The 21,934-nt window shown below is 35.3% G+C and overlaps 1 protein-coding gene across 12 annotated transcripts in view; it reads right to left on the bottom strand.

Moving 5' to 3' along the window:
• LOC148162094 (lysine-specific demethylase 6A-like) overlaps positions 1-21,934 on the bottom strand; it is a 166,154-nt gene that overhangs the window by 47,712 nt on the left and 96,508 nt on the right. For 4 of the 12 annotated variants that reach the window (XM_088020334.1, XM_088020335.1, XM_088020344.1 and 1 more), the window contains 8 exons: positions 20,829-20,955; positions 15,309-15,407; positions 14,941-15,160; positions 14,295-14,429; positions 13,552-13,707; positions 12,901-12,990; positions 9,627-9,722; positions 8,482-8,865 (listed from right to left, as the gene is read on the bottom strand). In XM_088020334.1, the coding sequence (XP_087876460.1) occupies positions 8,482-8,865; positions 9,627-9,722; positions 12,901-12,990; positions 13,552-13,707; positions 14,295-14,429; positions 14,941-15,160; positions 15,309-15,407; positions 20,829-20,955 (1,307 nt within the window). The remainder of the gene's footprint in view (positions 1-8,481; positions 8,866-9,626; positions 9,723-12,900; positions 12,991-13,551; positions 13,708-14,294; positions 14,430-14,940; positions 15,161-15,308; positions 15,408-20,828; positions 20,956-21,934) is intronic. The other 8 variants (XM_088020339.1, XM_088020340.1, XM_088020337.1 and 5 more) reach the window with 6 other exon arrangements.

Below are 21,934 nucleotides of genomic sequence, written 5' to 3'. Positions count from 1 at the left end.
CAATAAAAAATGACATAAGTTAACAGTACAAAAGAATACGTTAGTTTGAAATAATTAAGTAAAAGAACAATCATGGAATAATTAGGATAACATCGTTAAAATCACTGTATAACATCGGTTTTCATAAAATAAAAGTAGCCAATATTGTAATCTAATCAACACTCAAAATATTTGAAAGTGGGTAGGCAATTAAAAAATTCATTCACCATCATCAAACTGACATACATATTTTTAAAAGTAGTAAGTTTCTTACTTCTCTAGCTATAGATCAGAGTACTTTTGAGTCTATTAATTCTTCTAAAGGGAATCCACGGTACAGTTAAAGTGAAGAAGGACTTGAGAACTGACTGCAATTTTCAGTGTATTCCTCAACCCACACTGAATAGACAGCCAATGAAGCTTGATGGACTATGGTCACAACGTTGGTCATAATAAATTAGTTGGCCCCAACCCATTATGCACAAAGTGAAAAATCTGAGAAGCCCAGGCTAAAAGTTAAAACTAGAGATAAAAACAAGATGGTGGCTTTGAACAAACGAATTCAGAGGTTCCTGAACAAGCAACTTACTAAGATAAAAAATATAAATTCAGAAAAAGCAAACATTAAACACAACAGTTATAATACAGACTTTAAGTGAACAATATCCAATGGGAAAAATGGCTGAACTTAGAGGAACAGGCCACCAAAAACCATATTCAAAGAAAAAAAGGCAGAACACTTTCTCTATTAATTAAAAAAAAAATCTCCTTTCAAACTCAGGAAGTTTACTTATTTAATTTTTAAAAAGATTTATTTATTTATTTGACACAGAGAAAGACAGAGAGGGAACACAAGCAGGGGGAGTGGGAGAGGGAGCAGCAGGCTCCTGGCTGAGCAGGGAGCCTGATGCAAGGCTCGATCCCAGGACCCTGGGATCACGACCTGAGCCTAAGGCAGACACTTAACAACTGAGCCACCCAGGCGCCCCATCAAACTCAGGATGTTTAGAAAACTCTAACTAAAACACAAAAAACCTGCACGATACATAATAATAAAATATTTGCCAAAATTTACAATGAGAAAATCCAAAAGCAGCAAAGAAAATTACTCACCACAATAAAACGTAAGAATGATAAGAGAAACAAGTTATAAAAGTTGTAGTTTTACATATAGAAGTATATATAAAGATAAAAAAAACACATAAAAGAAAAAGTTATATAGAATCCAGATAACATTGGGATGAAAGGTTCAAAGCACTCATAAGAAAATAAATGCCAAGAATATTCAATGGGGAAAACACCAGTCTCAGTCTTTTCAGCAAATGGTGTTAGGAAAACTGAAAAGATACCTGCAAAAAAATGAAACTGGACCACTTTTTTATACTATACACAAAAATAAACCGAAGAGATTAAAGACCTAGTGCAACACCTAAAACCACAGCATTTGTAGAACAAAAAACAGACATTAATTCACAGACGTCAGCCACAGAAATATTTTTCTAGGTACCTCTCTTGAGGCAAGGAAAACAATAGCGAAAGGAACTATTGGGACTTCAAGATAAAAAGCTTCTGCACAGCGAAGTAAACAGTCAACAAAACAATCTACAGGATGGGAGAAGATAATCTGCAAATGATATAAGTGACAAGTGGTTAGCATCCAAAATTTATAAACAACTCAATACCAAAATCCCAAATAGTCTGATATAAAAATGGACAGAGGACCCGGATAGACATTTTTTCAAAGAAGACATACAAATGGCCAACAAACACATAGAGGGATACTCAACATCATTCACCATCAGAGAAATACAAATCAAAACCACAATGAGGTACCATCTTATACCTGTCAAATGGCTAAAATCAAAAGACACAAAATAACTAAAAGGCATAGAGAAAAAGGAACTCTGGTAGACTGTTCGTAGGAATGTGAATTGGAGCAAATGCAGTGGAAAGAGTATGGAAGTTTTCCAAAAAATGAGAAACAGAAATACCATATTATTCAACAATTCCACTACGCAATGTGGGTAAACACTAATTCGAAAAAATATATGCTTCCCTGTCTTTACTGCAGTATTATTTACACAATAGCCAAATTATGGAAAGAATCAAAGAGTCTATCAATGGAAAGATAAAAACCACGTAGTATAAAATATACAATGGAAGAGTATTAATCATAAAAAGGATGAAATTTTGTCATTTGTAACGGCATGGAGGGTATTATGTTAAATGAAATAAATCAGGGGAAGAAATATTTTATGATTTACTTACATGTGGAATATAAAAAGCAAAATAAATGAATAAACAGAAATAGACTCAAATATAGAGAATAAAGTGGTAGTTGCCAGAAGGGAGAGCTGTATGAGGATGGGCAATATAAGTGAAGAGGATTAAGCAGTATAAACTTCTAGTTATAAAATACATCACAGGATGAAAAGGACAGCATAAGAAATACAGTAAAGAATACTGTATAACTATGCATGGTGACAGAAGGGAATTACACTTACTACGGTGAGCATGTCAAAAAAAATTATGAAAGCACTATGTCTGTACACTTGAAAGTAATATAACGTTATATGTGAACTATACATAATTCTTAAAAAAGCACACCAGTAAGACTAACTTGCCAGAACAGAAAACACCACCATAGCTAGATGAATTTACTGGTGAGCTTCTCCCAATATTTAAGGAAGAAATTATGCTAATGCTCTACAGTTTGCCCCAGGAAACAGAAGCAGAGGGAACATTTTATAACTATACTTAATGAGGCCAAGAAAATGACTACCCTAAAAACACTGAACATTATTAAGACATCACCAAAGATGTTACAAAAAGACAATACAAAAAAAGAGCATGTCTTATAAACACAGGTGCAAATGTCTTAAACAGGCATCTGAATCGGTGAAGAAGAAGTCAAACTCTCACTCTTTACAGATGACATGATACTTTAGGTGGAAAACCCAAAAAGACTTCACCCCAAAACTGCTAGAACTCACAAAGGAATTCAACAAAGTGGCAGGATATAAAAATGCACAGAAATCAGTTGCATTTCTCTACACCAACGAGACAGAAGAAAGAGAAATTAAGGAGTTGATCCCATTTAGAATTGCACACAAAACCGTAAGATACCTAGGAATAAATCTAATCAAAGGAGCACCTGGGTGGCTCAGTCCTTAAGCATCTGCCTTCGGCTCAGGTCATGATCCTGGGGTCCTGGCATCAAGCCCTGCCTGCATCGGGCTCCCTGCTCCATGGGAAGCCTGCTTCTCCCTCTCCCACTCCCCCTGCTTGTGTTCCTGCTCTCACCGTGTCTCTCTCTGTCAAATAAATAAATAAAATCTTTAAAAAAAAAAAAATCTAACCAAAGAGGCAAAGGATTTGTAGTCAGAGAACTACAAAATACTCACAAATGAAACTGGAAGGAAGACACAAAGAAATAGAAAATGGAAAAAAAACCATGCTCATGGATTGGAAAAACAAATACTGTGAAAATGTCTATGTTACCTAGAGCGATCTACACATTCAATGCAATCTCTATCAAAATACCATCAACTTTTTCAAAAAATGGAACAAATAACCCTAAAATTTATATGGAATCAGAAAAGACCCCGAATAGCCAGAGGAATGCTGAAAAAGAAAAGCAAGCTGGTGGCATCACAATTCCGGACTTCAACCTCTATTACAAAGCTGTAATTATCAAGACAGAATGGTACTGGCACAAAAACAGACACATGGATCAATGGAACAGAAGAGAAAGCCCAGAAATGGACCCTCAACTCTATGGTCAACTCATCTTCGACAAAGCAGGAAAGAATGTCCAATGGGAGAAAGACCGTCTCTTCAACAAATGGTGCTGGGAAAATCAGACAGCCTCATGCACAAGAATGAAACTGCACCATTTCCTCACACCACACACAAAAATAGACTCAACATGGATGAAAGACTTAAACGTGAGACAGGAATCCATCAAAATCCTTGAGGAGAACACAGGCAGCAACCTCTTCGACCTCAGCTGCAGCAACTTCTTCCTAGACACATCACCGGAGGCAAGGGAAGCAAGGCAAAAATGAACTACCGGGACTTCATCAAGATAAAAAACTTTTGGGGGTGCCTGGGTGGCTCAGTCAGTTAAGCATGTGCCTTCCGCTGAAGGCACGATCCCAGGGTCCTGGGATCAAGCCCCACATCGGGCCCAGGGTCCTGGGATCAAGCCCCACATCGGGCCCCCTGCTCAGCGGGAAGCCTGTTTCTCCCTCTCCCTGTCTTGCTATGTCTCTGTCTGTCAAATAAATAAATAAAATCTTAAAAAAAAAAAAAAGCTTTTGCACAGCAAAGTAAACAGTCAACAAAACCAAAAGACAACCGACAGAATGGGAGGAGATATTTGCAAATGACATATCAGATAAAGGGCTAGTACCCAAAACCTATAAAGAACTTATCAAACTCAACACCCAAGAACAAATAATCCAATCAAGAAATGGGCAGAAGACATGAACAGACATTTCTGCAAAGAAGACATCCAAGTGGCCAACAGACACATGAAAAAGTGCTCAACATCACTCGGCATCAGGGAAATCCAAATCAAAACCTCAATGAGATACCACCTCATACCAGTCAAAATGGCTAAAATTACCAACTCAGGAAACAACAGATGTTGGTAAGGATGTGAAGAAAGTGGAACCCTCCTACAGTGTTGGTGGGAATGTATGTTGGTGCAACCACTCTGGAAAACAGTGTGGAGGTTCCTCAAAAAGTTGAAAATAGAGCTACCCTACAACCCAGCAATTGCACTAATGGGGTATTTACCCTAAAGATACAAACGCAGTGATCCGAAGGGGTACGTGTACCCTAATGTTTATAGCAGCAACGTCCACAATAACCGAACTATGGAAAGAGCCCAGATATCTATCGACAGATGAATGGATTCCACACAATGGATTATGCAGCCATCAAAAAAATAATAAAGTCTTGCCATCTGCAGTGACATGGATCGAACTAGAGAGTATTACTTTAGGCGAAGTAAGTCAATCAGAGAAAGACAATCATGATCTCACTGATTTGTGGAATTTGAGAAACAAGGCAGAGGATCATAGGAGAAGAGAAGAAAAAATGAAACAAGACGAAACCAGAGAGGGAGACAAACCATAACAGGCTCTTAATCTCAGGAAACAAACTGAGGGTTGCTGGAGTGGAGGAGGGTGGGAGGGATGGGGTGGCTGGGTGATAAACACTGGGAAGGGTATGTACTATGGTGAGTGCTGTGAATTGTTTAAGGCTGATGAATCACTAATGTACCCCTGAAACAAGTAATACATTGTATGTTAATAAAAAATTTAAAAAATTAAAAAAATCCTCAACAAAATGTCAGCAACTAGAATCCAACTATGTATAAAAATAATTATATACCATGGCCAAGTGGGATTTATCCCAGGAATGCAGGCTGATTCAACATTAGGAAACCAATCATTGTAATCCATCACATTAAAAGACTGAAAAGGCAAAAACATATGAGTGTACAATTGATACAGAAAAAGCAAAAGCAAACACATGCATGGTAAAATGATTCCTCGTGAACATGGAATACTGAGGAACTTCCTCCACCTGGTAAGACTATCTACAAAAAGACCAGACTTGCATTATACCAAGAATGAAAAACCCAAAGCATTCCCTAAGATCAGGAACAAAGTATGGATGTTGCTACTCAGAACTCTTTCAACATCGTGCTAAAAGTCTAGCTAATGCAGTAAAGCAAGGATATAAAAGGGAAATCAATTAAAAATAAAGAAAGAAGGAGCACCTGGATGCTTTAGTCAGTTAAGCATCTGCCTTCAGCTCAGGTCATGATCCCAGGGTCTTGGGATGGAGCCCCACGTAAGGCTCCCTGCTCAGTGGGGAGCCCATTTCTCCCTCTCCCCCTTCTCTCCCCCCAACCCACATGCTCGCACTGCTCTCTAATAAATAAATAAAAAATCTTAAGGAGGGAGGGCCTCTCCTTGAAGGTTACCAAACTGCCTGTACAGAAAATTTAAAACTCAACAAAACCTCATGGATTTAGTAAACAATGTATTAAGGTTTCAAGATGCATGGTGATAATACACAAGTCACTTGCTTTCCTGTGCCAGCAATGAACAAATGGAATTTCAAACTAAAAACCAGTAATACCATTCACATTAATACTGCTCCCAAAATGAAGTACTTAGGGATAAAGCTAATAAAAACATGTGCAAGATCTGTATGAAGAAGAGAACATGATGAAAGAACCAAAATTGGAGAGATATTCCATATTCATAGTTTTTTCCTTTTTTTTTTAAAGTAATCACTGCACCCAAAGTGGGGCTTGAACTCACAACCCGAGATCAAGAGCTGATGTTCTACCAATTGAGCCATTTAGGCACTCCTCATAGATATTTTAAGATGTCAATTCTTACAGACTTCATCCACCGATTCAATGCATTCAAATAAAAATCTCAGCATTATTTTTCTGAATATTAACAAAGTGATTCTTAAGTATATATGGAAAAACAAAATATCCAAAATAGCCAACACAATTTTTCAGGGAAAAAACAAAGCTGGAGAACTGGACTACTTCATTTTAAGACTTAGTATAAAGCTATATTAATCAAGTAACTATGGTATGGACAAACTGACCAAGGGAACATGAGAGTCTAGAAATAGACTCACATAAATATAGTTAACTGCTCTTTGATAAACGAACAAAAACATTATTACAATGGAGCAGATACATTCTTTTCAATAAATGGTGCTGGAACAGACAGACATGTACATTAAAAAAAAAAAATGAGCCTTTACGCTGAACTTACACTCTTAAATTCCATGATTAACAGGGGAAAATCTAGATACCTCAGCCCTGGTGAAGACTTTTTCAATATAACTTGTAAGGCACAATCATGAAAGAATTGGTATGCTAGACTTCCATTAAAATTAAAAACTTCTGCTCTCTAAAAGGCACTGTCAGAGAATAAGAGAAGCAGGAACTGGGTGAAAATACTTACAATACTGACATGTGATTAAGGACTATTAGCTACAAAAGGAAAATAAAACATACTAACACCTAAAAATAAGAAACTAACCCAACTGAAAAATGGGCAAAAGATCTGAATACATTCCTCACCAAGTTAATATACATGGCATGAGAAGATGCTCCAAAATGCATTAGAGAATTATACAATTAAAACAAATGAGATACCACCGTATCCCTATTAGAATTACTAAAGTCCAAAACTATGAAGGCCATAAACCCAATTGTCCCTCTAAATTTTGTATGTTTAAAGTTAATCCACAATATCATGGCATCTGGATATAGGATCTTTAGGAAATGATTAGGTAGTACCTTCAAATAAGAGATTAGTAGTGCCCTTTTTATAAAAAAGACCCCAGAGTCCTGGGATCGAGCTCCACATTGGGCTCCCTGCTCAGTCTCTAATGGAAGATATACTATGTACCTTGATACTGAATTTTCCAGCCTCCATAACTGTGAGAAAGAAATTTGTTTATAAACTACCCAATGTATGGTACCTTGTTTTTATTTGCCCACACTAAAAACTTTCATGTTTAAATATGGACCATCAAATTCTGGTAAAAGCTAGAAGGAAAAGAAGACTCAGTCATTACAAGTGGAAATGCAAAATGGTCCCAATGTTTTACAAGATAATTTTTCAGTTTTCTACAAAACTAAACATTCTGTTATGAGGAGCAATCATGCTTCAGGTTTTCACCCCAAGTTGAAAACTTATGTCCATACAAACTGCATATAATGTTTATAGTAGTTTTATTCATACTTGCAAAAACGTACAAATAACCAAGTCCTCTGGTAAGTGAATGGATAACTAAACTCTGGGAAATTCAAACTATGGAATATGACTCAGTGATGAAAAACAAAATGACTATCATGTCAAAGAAAGACAAGTAAAAACCTAAAAGGCATAACAGCAAGTGAAAGAAGCCATTTGGAAAAGGAAAACAACATACTGTACTTATTTCAGCTATATGACCTTCTGTAAAAAGCAACAATATAGAGATCATAAAAGATACCGTAAAGGTTAATACAGAGATCATAAGATACTGTAAAGGTTAATGTATGTCATTACCAATTTGTCAGGACTGATAAAATATATAATATGAAGAAAAAAATCAATGTAATTTATGGCATTTAGTTAATAACAGTGTATTAGTAATACCTTATCTGCAATTATTGTGCCACATTACTACAAGGTATGAGGGATGGGGAACCAAAGGGTGGAGTAATTTTGGAAACTTTTAGTACACTCTGCCCATTTTTTATAAACTTAGAAGTGCTCTACAATGTAGTCTTTTAATTAATACTTTTGTAAAATTTAACACTTAAAATTCTCATACAGTTATGAATTATTTAAAATTAATTTTATAGATAAAATTATTCATTAAATTTTATTTATTTTTCTTCTCAAAATATACACAAGCCAGAGAAAAATTATTTAAGAGCAAACAAAGCAGCTAATCTTTTACCTGAGTGGAGTTAGACAGCTGTTTTCTCCATGGCTCTTCTGTGCTGCTGGTCAGGTTTGTGCAGTTATGAGGTAGAGTGAGTATGTTTTGCTGTAGGTAAGGCACATTTCCATTACTTCCACTTCCTGTTACATAATTTTTGCCTACCAAAATAGTGTCTGTACTCCCTAGTGATTCTGATGTGCCAAAAGGAGCACAGCCTCCAGCAAATGGTCCACTGGACAAAGGCTTTTCAAAACAAGCAGAGCGAACTTCAGGTTGAGAGACACTAGGTTCTCTAGGCAGAGTAGAATGTGGTTGCTGGCTAGAGATAAAGTTTGTAGGCAGTGATGAGTTAGCTATTGGCCCATTAGGAATTCCAGTAGTTTGTCCTGTCTGTCCCATCTTCAAAAACAAAGAAGAAAACTTGCTTGTGTGACTTTGAAAATGTGTAACTGATACATCCCTTAATATTAGTATAATATTTAATATCTCTAAGTTAAAAAACATACATTTCAAAAATGAAACATGGGTAAAGCAAAAATCTTTTTCATTATATACTTAAAGAAAATTCTTTAGTGTTATAAGGGCAAAAGAAAGCATCTTAAAATAATCAATGAGTCAGTAAACTATAGGCCTTGTTTTATATTATCAAGTAGGAGATTTCAAATTTCCATTCTATTATATTTATGCCAAATCCTTGATAACAAACACTCCTTAAAAGCATCTCCACCTCAAGATGGGATACTTTAATTCTAAAATAATAAAATAAGTCCACAGTACATATCTGAAGTAGTACCCCCCCCAAAAAGAAAAAAGGAAAACATGAAGTGTTTTCTTCTAATTTATGGATATTAAAAAAAAATGTGCCCATTTGTAGTATTTAATGCTTAGACATATAATTCTGTGTTTTGTTTTAAAGTATGCTCCAAGCCCAGCCTGAGGCCCAACTCCAGGCTCGAACTCACCACCCTAAGATCAAGACCTGAGCCGAGATCAAGTAAGATGCTTAACTGACTGAACCACCCAGGCACACCCAGAAATAGAAATTCTATTAAATATGTGTAGGAAGTAGAAATGACGATTAATATACTCTCAAATGATACTGTACTCAGGAAAAATATTTACCATTATAATAAATATTACAATAAAAGTAATATACATACTTGTTGCATTAAGACAAACTGACTTTCCAACTGTTCAAGGATCAGTTTCTGTGCTGCATTTAAATTATCTCTATTTGCACGCAACTGTTCCAAGTGCTAGAAAAATAAAAAAGAACACAAAGATAAACTTAAGAAACAGGAGCCTGTCAGGCAACCTGTCACTGAAAAGGGACCATAAACTCAGAACCTCTGTGTAGTCAAATGTTGTGATTTCTAACCTCAAGTAATCAATTCCAAAATGCAGTCTTTCCAAAACTCTAAGAAAGGAAGATTAAAAACAAAAGTTCGGGACACCTGGGTGGCTCAGTTAGACGTCTGCCTTCAGCTCAGGGCATGATCCCAGGGTCCTGGGATTGAGTCCCTTATCAGGCTCCCTGCTCAGCAAGGAGCCTGCTTCTCCCTCTGTCTGCCACTCCCCCTCTTTGTGTGCATGCTCGCTCACTCTCTTGCCAACAAATAAATAAAATCTTTAAAGAAAAAATTAAGGGGCGCCTGGGTGGCTCAGTTGGTTGGGCGACTGCCTTCGGCTCAGGTTGTGATCCTGGAGTCCTGGGATTGAATTCTGAGTCAGACTCCCTGCTTGGCGGGGAGTCTGCTTCTCTCTCTGACCCTCCCTCTCATGCTCTCTCTTTCATTCTAATAAATAAATAAAATCTTTTAAAAAAAATTTAAAAAATTTAAAAAAAAGTTCATCGGAAGCTATTTATATAACAAAAATGTGTTATAACAAAAGTGCTTAAAAGCATCATTGCTGGTAATAGAAACAATGGAAATGACCTAGAAAGTCCAACAATAGGAATCTGGTTAAAGAATGGGTGGCCTCCATGAAGTTGTAAAACACTTTATACCCATAAAAAAACAATGAAGCAATACATAAACATGAAAAGGTTTTGAAGATATATCTGTAAAGGAAACAAATACCAAGGTTCTGAATGTGTGTGTGTGTGTGTGTGTGTGTGTGTGTGTGTGTATGATTTGTTTAAAAGAATACAAAAAAGGGGTGCCTAGGGGTGGCTCTGGTCATGATCCCAGGGTCATGGGATCGAGCCCCATATCCGGCTCCCCACTTTGCCCCACCCCTCATCTCCCTTGCTCCTGTTTGTGCGCACTCTCTCTCTCAAATAAATAAATAAAATCTTAAAAAAAAAAAAAGGAAAACAAAAAGGAATCTATGAAACAAGAATATATTTTGTACATGTAAAACGTATTTCTAGAAAAAAAGGCAAAAGCAGCAATCAACATTAGTTATTTGTAGGAAAAGGAAATTAAGTGGCTAACCTAAGGAACAAGAATAATCCTTTAACCTGTATACCCTATATTTTCTAATAACTCTTGCATTTCACACACGCAAACGTGTTACTTCTTTTAAAAAAAGGAATAAAATGAATTATGATCTGTTACTCTAAAAGATGTGGGCTCCTTATATACTTCTCTAATTAATTTAGTTTACTGCCATTCTATTTTAAGAATTAATGCCTAAAAAGGTTAAAGCTTATTACCTCTTGCTTTAAAATAGGGGGGAAAATATGTCAAAAGGAGATTTCAAACCACAGGTATATGGTCAATTAATCTTTGACAAAGGAGACAAAATATCCAATGGGGAAAAAAACTAACTTCAAAGATGCTGTTGGGAAAACTGCACAGCCACATGCAAAAGAATGAAACTAGACCACTTTCTAACACCACACACAAAAATAAACTCAAAATGGATTAAAGTCCTAAATGTGAGACCTGAAACTATAAAAATCCTAGAAGAGCACAGACAGTAACCCTTTTTCTCTTGAAGATTTTCTTCTTTAGACATAGAGAGCACATGTGTAGCAGGGAGAGGCAGTGGAAGAGGGAGAGAGTCTGAAGCGGATTCTGCACTGAGCGCAGAGTCCGGTACAGGGCTCGAACCCACAACCCTAAGATCATAACCTGAGCTGAAAAGAAGAGTTGAACACCCAACCAACTGTACCACCCAGGCACCCCAGACAATAACCCATTGATATGGGCCATAGCAGCTTAATGGGTATGTCTCATGAGGCAAGGAAAATGAAAGTAAAAATGAACTACAGGGACTTCATCAGGATAAAACGCTCCTGCACATTGAAGGAAACAATCAACAAAACTAAAAGGCAAGGGCTACCAAATGGGAGAAGGTATTTGAAAATGAGATACCCAATAAAGGGACAGTATCCAAAATGTATAAAGAACTTATGAAACTCAACCCCCAAAAAACAAAAAAATCCAATCAATAAATGGGTGGGAGACACGAACATACATTTCTCCAAGGATATCCAGATGGCCAAAAGAAACGTGAAAAGAAGTTCAACATCACTCATGATCAGAGAAATACAAATTAAAACCACGAGATAATATCACACAGCTGCTGGGATGCTAAAATCAAAAGCACAAGAAAACAAGTATTGGGGAGGATGTAGACAAAAAGGAAGAGTCCTATATCACCCAGGTGCAGCTACACTGAAAAACTTTATGGAAGTTTGTCAAATAGTTAAAAATAAAACTACCGTACAATTCAGCAGTCATACTACTGGGTATTTACCCAAAGAATACAAAAACATTAATTCAAAGGGATACAAAAATCCCTATTTTTATAGCAGCATTATTTACAATAGCAACAATATAGAAGTAGATCAACTGTCCATCAACCGATGAATGGATACAGAAGATGTGGTACACACACAATGGAATTTGGCCATAAAAAAACAAAGAAATTTTGCCATTTGCAACAACATGGATGGAGCTAGAGACTACAAGACTAAGTGAAATAAGTCAGTCAGAGAAAGACAAGTATCGTAAGATTTTACTCACAGGTGGAATTTAATAAAGAAAACAAATGAGCAAAGGGAGGAAAAAATAAGAAAAGTTAAGAAAGACTTTATTTTTTTTAAAGATTTTATTTATTCATTTGAGAGACAGAGAGAGAGCATGAGCAGGGGGAGACAGAGGGAGGGAGAAGCAGGCTCCCCGCTGAGCAAGAGCCTGATGTGGGACTTGATTCCAGGACTGTGGGATCATGTCCTGAGCCGAAGGCAGACGCTTAACCATCTGAGACACCCAGGTGCCCCAAAAAAGACTTTTAATTATAAACTAACTGATAATTACCAGTAAGGGAATGAGTTAAATAGACGGAGATTAAAGTTTGCACTTATGATGAGCACAGGGTGATTTATGGAATTGCTTAGTCTCTACATTATACACCTGAAACTATGTATGTTAAAACTACATGGAATTTTTTTAAAAAAATAAAAAAAGAATTATTTCATACCTGTAATTTCTGTGGTGTCAAATACCATGAATGAACTTGCTGTTGTCCTGGAATAAGTGGAACAGTTCTATTCCAGTTCTCAGAACTATTCTGAGGAAAATTTATTTAAAAAAATTAAGGAATATTTGGTTAAATTCATACACTATTAGTGAGACATCAAATGACTAATTGGAACATTTACACAGATATAGGACTTATCTATTTAAATTATTTAAAAGATAACTTAAAATGTACAATCAATTTGGAAGCTTTCTAATTTGAAACATACACTGTTCTCTAACTCCCTCTAAAAAGCTACTTATGTAAATCATGTCTCAAAGAGCTAACAAGCTGTCCCCATCAGGGAGGATATTAAGTGTGTTAAGTTTATAAAAGCAAGAAATGAATAATATAACTTGTTCTAGTATCTATCACTACCTTCTAAATTTAAATGATGCTTACATAATTGGTATGGAAAATGCTGTTTAGATAAACAGCAAAACCGTGAAAGTCTTTCATTCCCTGATATACACAAGTTGAAAATACATGACAGCAAAAATTTCAGAAAACAGAGAGCTTCATTTTTGATTGGGATTTTCCATTTCTCTAAAATACACACACACACACACACACACACACACACACACACACACAAAACACACACACACATACCTTTGTTGGACTAGATGTTCTTTTCTTCTTGGCAGGACTGGATGGGCCATCTACTTGGCTAGAAGTAATCATATGTACTGGCAAGGATTGCTGTGAAAGTGGTATTTGACTGAGGCCTAATACAGGTTCGGTATTTGAATGATGAGCTTTGTAAGCCTATGGATCACAGAAGTAAGACAAAAATATGGTTCTATATATTCATAATTCATTCCTTCAAATTATAAAAATTTACAAGCTGCATACTTTTCAAAGTTATGTGGATATCATGGATAGTGATAAAAATTAAACTGAATGAATCATTAATGGAGGAATGTGTACCTTCTTTTGAAGAACTTTTATTTTTAATATACCACTGTGTAACAGTGCCTTTAAAAAAAAACCCTTTTGAATTTATGAGAAAATATACAAGTTTTGAAATTGGTACCCCAAGTTTCTTCCCATTTCAGAGGAAATTTTATTTTTACTTTATAAAATTTATTTATTTTTTTAGTCATCTCTGTACCCAATGTGGGGCTGGAACTCATGGACCCAAGATCAAAAGTCACATGCTCTTCTGACTGAGCCAGCCAAGTGCCCCAAACAAGTTTTATTTTGATCTAAAATCCCTTACAATTAAATGTGAAGACTTTTATTTAAAAAAAAAAAAAAAGCCAATCTTGTACTTAGTAATATAAGTTTGATCACTACAGATTGGAAAGAACCCTTAAAGCTGGGCACCTACAGAAGATAACCCAACTTCTCACCTGCTGTGCTGTGTTCATGGCACCCTGCCTGGAGGTAAGCTCTGCAGGTATTGGTAGGCTCCACGCCTCCTCAATACTAGGAAGTAATTTAGTTTTATTCTGTAGACTACCTTGTGGAAGGTTACACAACTGAGCCTAGGAAAAATTATGTAAAAAGCAAATTTAACACAGGCCTACTTGAGTAAGAGCAAGTCCACTAAATCTTCCTCAATGTTACAGGTATTTATTTCTTAAAGAAAATAGAATCTAAATTTGGGGGGTTTGATATATGCTGCATATAAAGAGGACAACTAGAATATACTTGTGTGAGTCAGAACAAAGCTATTTTCTCTTTTTCAGAAACCTCACAGGTCTCATGAAATTTCAATCAAGAGTGGAAAAGAATGTTTGTGTTCTTTTCTCTAAAATGCTATAACTTAAAAATGTAGATACAGCACACAAAAAATCATGCAAATTAATGTGTATCAACAAAGTAAATGTGCAAAAGAACACTGTAAATACTGCATCTTTTACTTTAAATGAAAAGTAAAATACCACAAAATATTAAAAATTATGAACAAACTTACTGACATGAAAACAAAAGCCACCCTCCTCATGACAGTTATCATACGGGAAAGTTTTTTAAAATAAAATTTCAATTTTTTACCTGTAAAAATTTTATTCTTCCGGCAAGTGTAGAGCTATTATTACAACTTTTGCTTCTAGTTGCATTTAAGTAGCATTTAATGGCATCCTGAGGTTGGTTGCAGGATTCATAGAGAGTGCCTAAGTCCATCCAGGCTGCTGCATGCCCATGATCCAATTGTACAGCACAAATATAAGCCTGTAAAGCATCCATAGGTTGATTTTGCTGCTGATAGAGCACACTAAAAAGAGAAAGAATAAGTTGTCTGAAACAGAGTACAATAGTAATACACAGTATATTACAGGTGTAATATGTAATGATAAATTACATATTTATATGAACTTGTGTATCTATGAAAATACTATTAACTCAATATAAAGAAGGCTTACCCTATTGAACACCATGTATCTGCACTTGCTTCTGATTTATCAATAGATTGCCTGTATGATATAAAGGCATCCTGAACTTTCCCAATACTTGAATAACACCTGAAAGGGAGGAAAGAATGGGTATGGGTATAAAGAAACAGGTACAAGTATACATATATATAAAGTATTCCATTAATATTTAAGTTAACTATATTTATTTACCAAAATAATGTAAATAGAAAAAAAGAAACCTAAAAAGCTACTATATATGCATGTATGCATACATGCTTACATATACAAAAATATATAATCTACCTTGTAATTTGCTGTTAAATGAACTTTCTCTCTTGTTAAGTGTTAACACATGTTATATTAATGAATTCTACTGAAATTATTACCAAATTTGGTAGGACTTGGTAGGATTAAGCACACAGGTCTCAATTTATATGCAGTTTGTATTCAGGTTTCCTCTAGACCAGGAATAAAGGTATAAAACAAAAAAAACTAAATGATAATAACCTACATTTTTCTTTATAAACTTACGATACTCAGAACAAACATTCCTTAATTCATGAAAATTTCAAAAGTGAGATATAGTTCCTAAGAAACTGAATGTGAAAAAGAGCATAAACCATCTTAAATATCCAATTTAATAGGTATTTTATTTATTTTTTTAAACAAATTAATCGGGGCTTGAACTCACGACCCTGAGCTGAAATCAAGAGTCAGACGCTTAAACTGATTTAGCCACCTAGGCACTCCTAAACTTACGTATTTTAAATAACTTACATTTTAATCCTATTTTTAAAAAAACCAGTTATATTAAGAAATATTAAAAGCAAAGGACAGTATATGCTGACTTTATCAATTAACCAAAACAAAACAAAAACAAAAAAACCACAAAACTTACATAAAATGAATTGAAGAAAGACTGTCCTATAGGTTAGCTATTAGAAAAGGAAACCTTTACTATAGAAATCACAGCCAAGAGGTTTTGTTTTTAAATTTGTTTCTTAAGACAAAGAAATTATTTGATTATGTATTTCCAGGGAACTTTGTATAATTTTACTTCTTATGGCATTGGAGGATAAAAAAGAGCAAGAAAAGTTTTAATACCTTTAATTGTACAGCCACTCTAAGTTGAGCACTACTATTACTGATCCAAATTTTACTAACTCATGTAATCCAAATGGTTGGGAACCACAGATGACAGTAGAAAAGATGATAAAAGTCATTTCATATAAACAAAAGTTACTCAGTCTACAAATGGAAAATTTAAATCCAAGTGTGATCAACTTGAGTTTGTCTTTCTAAAAAGGGAAGGGTCATGACAAAAACACTTTACAGAAACATTAATCTTGTAACAATGTGTAAACTGAAAAATTAGAGACAATGAAAATAAATTTGGGACAAAAAAAACCATAGGGCTGGTACACACAGGTGAGCCAGAATTACAGTGGAAATCATGAAAACTGTGTAAAAAGAATAACACCAAATGACTGATAAAGACTCCGTGACTTCAGTATATACTAAAGGAGATATAACTGTTTGTAAAATTTACTCAATGTAAAAAGGTAAGTTACTGTGAAAAAGAATAAAGTAGCTGGTTTGAGAAAGAACATGATAAATTTATTTACATTTAAAAAAGATTTTTTATTTATTTGAGAGAGATAGGGAGGGAGAGAGCATGAGCAGGGGGCAGAAGGAGAAGCAGGCTCTACTGAGCAAGGAGCCTGATATGGGGATCATGACCTGAGCCAAAGGCAGATGCTTAACCAACTGAGCCACCCAAGTGCCCCAATAAATGAGCTTTTAAAAGATGTTTTGGTGTTCAGGAAACACAAGTGGGTATGAAACAAGTTCAGAACCTTAAGAGTTACACATCTTAATCTGCAATTCACCCATATGAAAGAGAGGGTTAAGAACACAGGATACATATAAGTGAGGGAAAAATAAACCTAAAGTATGACTAACTTGTGGGTTAAGAAAGAGAAGAAAAACCAGTAAAGGAAACAGAGAAAGCGATGTTAGAGAGCACAGAGAACCTGTGTTGGACAGAGAAGTAACAAGAGAGTTAGCAGTAATTGGAAACAGGGACAGACATCAGAAAAATATTTATTTTTAAAGATTTTATTTATTTATTTGACAGAGACACAGAGAGGGAACACAAGCAGGGGAAGTGGGGGAGGGAGAAGCAGGCTTCCTGCAGAGCAGGGAGCTCAATGAGGGGCTCGATCCCAGGACCCTGGGATCGTGACCCTGAGCTGAAGGCAGACGCTTAACGACTGACCACCCAGGCACCCAGAAAAAAATATATATATTTTTAAACAAAACCAAATTTCAGATTATCTGACACATTCACCTAAATGCCAGAAGAAATTAGTAATTTCGGAAATCTGCATTTTCACATCCCCATTTTTCAAAGTCAAAAGAGAATGTCAACAATGTGCCCAAGTACTAATGTCTGAGTCCAATCACCAAGAACTGTTCCCCCTAATACAACTTAAGGCAGTTCCATTAAGGCAGGCTGACCTCTAATATAAGCAGCTCCAAGTAAACTTGAGTTCCAGCTTTCTGTGACATTTACTAGCCTTAAGGAAACCAGTTTACTTCTCTGGACTTCCCCCACGTGTAAAATGAGAGGATGAGGGGCGCCTGAGTGGCTCAGATGGTTAAGCGTCTGCCTTCGGCTCGGGTCATGATCCCAGGGTCCTGGGATCGAGTCCCGCATCGGGCTCCCTGCTCCTTGGGAGCCTGCTTCTCCCTCTGCTTCTCTCTCTCTCTCTGTCTCTCATGAATAAATAAATAAAATCTTTAAAAAAAAAAAAATGAGAGGATGAACAAAGCTGGCTGTCTGATCACTCCCAACTCTTCAAACAGTTCTGTTACTATGGGAGACTGTTAACAGAGCCTTTTACCAGCGTGAGTATAACTGTAGTACCATACAACCATCTCACTTTTTTTTTTCTTTAGGTTGTATTTTTATTTACTTGAGAGAGAGAAAGAGTGCACAGGCATGGAGAGCTGCAGAGGAAGAGGGAGAGGCAGGCTCCCTGCTGAGCAGGGAGTCTGATTCAGGGCTAGATTCCTGGATCCCAGAATCATGACCAGAGGCGGGAAAGGCAGACACTTAACCAAAAGATCCATGCAGGCCCCACCATCTCACTTTTATATACATTTGCCAAGCAACAAGCAACAATATGCAACATAGCCTTGAATACAGAGGTTAACAAATAAAAGTCTCTGAAATATTAGTGTCATCAAATCCCTATAAATTTTACTAACAATGAGATCCTCATTCACAAGCTTTAATGAATTTAAAATACAAATTTTCACAAATTTAATTTTCTGTAGCAATAAAGCCAATTAAAAGTAATACATGAGTAGACAGTAGGTGAGTGCAAAAGAAGCAAAATCATAGAAATCATAGAAAAAAATTAACAGATTAAAAATAATTACTATCTAAAATGATAATTCTGAGCCCAAAAAAGATTAATATCATCTATTTGAGAAGTCAAGAAAATGTTCTGTACATTGAGCTAATTTTATCCAAAAAGTTAAAAATAAAGCCCATGCCAATGTTTAATAATCAGGTATCTATCGGTAAAGCCCTCTGTGGAATACCATTCTCAAAGAGATGGAAAGGTATATCATTATTTAAGTGCTAGTTTTATTTATTTATTTATTTATAAAGATTTTATTCATTTATTTGACAGAGAGAGACATAGCGAGAGAGTAATCACAAGCAGGGGGAGTGGGAGAGGGAGAAGCAGGCTTCCCGCGGAGCCGGGAGCCCGATGTGGGGCTTAATCCCAGGACCCTGGGATCATGACCTGAGCCGAAGGCAGACGCTTAATGACTGAGCCACTCAGGCGCCCTTAAGTACTAGTTTTAAACATATTTCATTATAAACTGTTTATATTTGTCTGTAATTAAAGAATAATAATTCCTTATATTAAAAAGGTATGCACAGTGCATATTATGCTACAAATTCTTATCTTGTATCAAATAGTATTCATACTCCTAGAATTTAGAGGAGTAAGAGTACTAATCCATAAAACAATAGAGGTCAAATTTTATAGCTCTCCCTTTTTATAGTAGTAAGCCTCTTTTATATAACTCTTAATTACGGCCCTCATTATGCAAAACTAACTATAATAACTTAGCTCCAAATCCGAATTCTAGTTAATTCACTGATTTATTAAATAGACATTTTGTTCAACATACAATGCTAGGTAATGGAGAGAGAAAACATTCAGCTTCTTCCTGAGAACTTTAGTGGATGAGAGAGACTAAGTTTGGATTTACAAGTTCTATATTACAAACAACTCAAACTAGACTCTTCTGTAAGTCCAGGGGAGACTAGAAAAAAGTATAATAAAAGTAGTTAACTAATCAGTTAACTGTTATTATACACAATAGATAATGAAAAATTTTAAAATAACTAACCTAACAATAATCTCCCTCAAATATATACTTTACCAAATAAAAAAATTATACATTAATTTTAAAATTATTCATTATACAAAAACTAAAGTTGACACAAAAACTAAATTTGAATTAGACTTCATGACAAAGTTTCTCAAAATAAAGTATTCCTTGTAAAAAAGAATCAGATGAGGGGCGCCTCGATGGCACAGTTAGTTAAGCTTCTGCCTTCAGCTCAGGTCATGATCCTGGAAACCCAGGATCGAGCTCCACATCAGGATCCCTGCTCAGCAGCCTCCTTCCTTTCCCTCTGCCCCTCCCCATCACTTCTGTGCTCACTCATTCTCTTAAATAAACAAAGTCTTTTTATTTTTTTGTTTTACTTTTTATGTTTATTTATTTGACAGAGTTAGCACAAGCAAGAAGAACAGCAGGAAGAGGGAGAAGGAGGCAGAGAGAGAGGGAGAACATTGGGCTCGATGCCAGGGTTCTGGGATCATGACCTGAGCCAAAGACAGATGGTTAACCAACTGAGCCACCCAAGTGCCCAATAAATGAAATCTAAAAAAAAATCTAAAAAAAAAGAAAAAGAAAGAAAGAGAGAAAGAGAGAGTCAGGTGAAATTTACAATTAAATCAAAGAAAGACAATTAAGTTTATAACTTGGAAAAAACGAACCTGACAGATCTAATATTTTCATTTATGTGAAATGAAAACTGAGATTTCAAACTATTCAAATGAACTTTACCATAGGTCATCAGTGACAATAAAAATGAATTGTTAAATACATTAAAAATTATAGAAATTACAGAGGGAACAAAGTTTAAATACTGAATTGAAAAACAGTATTAGTGACTAATATCTGATGTCTCTTGAAAACTGTTCAGTACTTCAAAAACCAGCAATAATGTAAGTACCATGAAGACAAGGTAAAAATAATAACTCATGAGGAAAATCAAAATTTCTCACTAAAAGCACCAAATACAGAGTAATCCAGTTTTACCTATCAAGAATCTGTTATCATGTATTTATAATAAAAAGCAGATATTGTATAAACTAGCATTTCAGACTATAAATTAACTCTATGCAGCATAATCCAAGTGATTGGCCTCACCTCCCAAGGAAATACCAAGACTGGCCAGAATTAGGATCTGCCTCCAAAGACCTTTGGAGATACTGAATTGCGTAGCTTTCCTTGGTGGCTTTGTCTCCCAGTAGATCCACATTATGATGCATCCATCCTATAATTAAAAAATTGTAGGCATTTACCCATGATTCAACCATTTTCCACCATTAAGAATATCATGAAGAACATAAATAAAATATCCTCTCCATACATTTCCTCATTTTGTTTCAAACTTCCCCCAAATTTAAAACTACCAGAGATACCTACAGGAAAGTCTACCTCACCCAAAAAGGTAAAATCAATGCTATTGAAGGCTCATAAAGAACTGAGAGAAATTTAAATTATTTTGGGCAATGCACTGACACTTATTAAATTAGCAGCCATGGATTTTCCTTTTCCAAATTTAATTGAAAAAAACTGCAACCTATAAACCAAAAATACAAAGATGATTAATTTACTTTTCTTTTGAAGGTTAAAACAACTAGCAAGCTAATGTTGATTTCTAAGGAATAAAACCTTACATAATCAAAAAGATAAATCAGATAAATAATTTTTAAAAACCTTACAGAAGGCTCTATACCTTACTGATACTGGTTATTTTCATTAACATTCTAAATATAATATTTGACCAAGAACAAAAACAATAAAAACTCTCCAAGGCTTATGGAAAACTAATGAAAAACAGTTTTAAAGAGCAGTAAGAGCAGTACAGAGTGCCTGTTTAATAAACAGGTTTAGAATTATAGGTACAGAGACAATGGAAAAACTGGAACATGATAAAATATGTTAAATTTACACTTAAGACAAATAGAAACCAGTGTTTCAGCTGTGAGTCAACTGAAGTGTATAAACTTACCTTTGTGAAAATACCACTAAGGTAAAACTATGCTTAACTGTTTTTGACATAGATAAAATGATATGATGACATTTAAAGACATACATATCATCAACAAACTTCATTAAAATTTAGAATTATTTGCTCAAAACCAAATAGAAAGTGAAGAGAAATACAAACTCCAACCAAAATATATAGATATGATGAATAACTTAACAATATGAATTACTAGGGAATATTCCCTAGTACCCTCTAAGAA

This window comes from Eumetopias jubatus, unplaced genomic scaffold (genome assembly GCF_037043125.1).
Source record: "Eumetopias jubatus isolate StellerSeaLion01/CBP00866 unplaced genomic scaffold, mEumJub1_p1.0 scaffold_23, whole genome shotgun sequence".
NCBI lineage: Eukaryota > Metazoa > Chordata > Mammalia > Carnivora > Otariidae > Eumetopias > Eumetopias jubatus.
The sequence above is the reverse complement of the archived record's forward strand: the minus strand, read 5'-3'. Positions and strand labels throughout refer to the sequence as shown.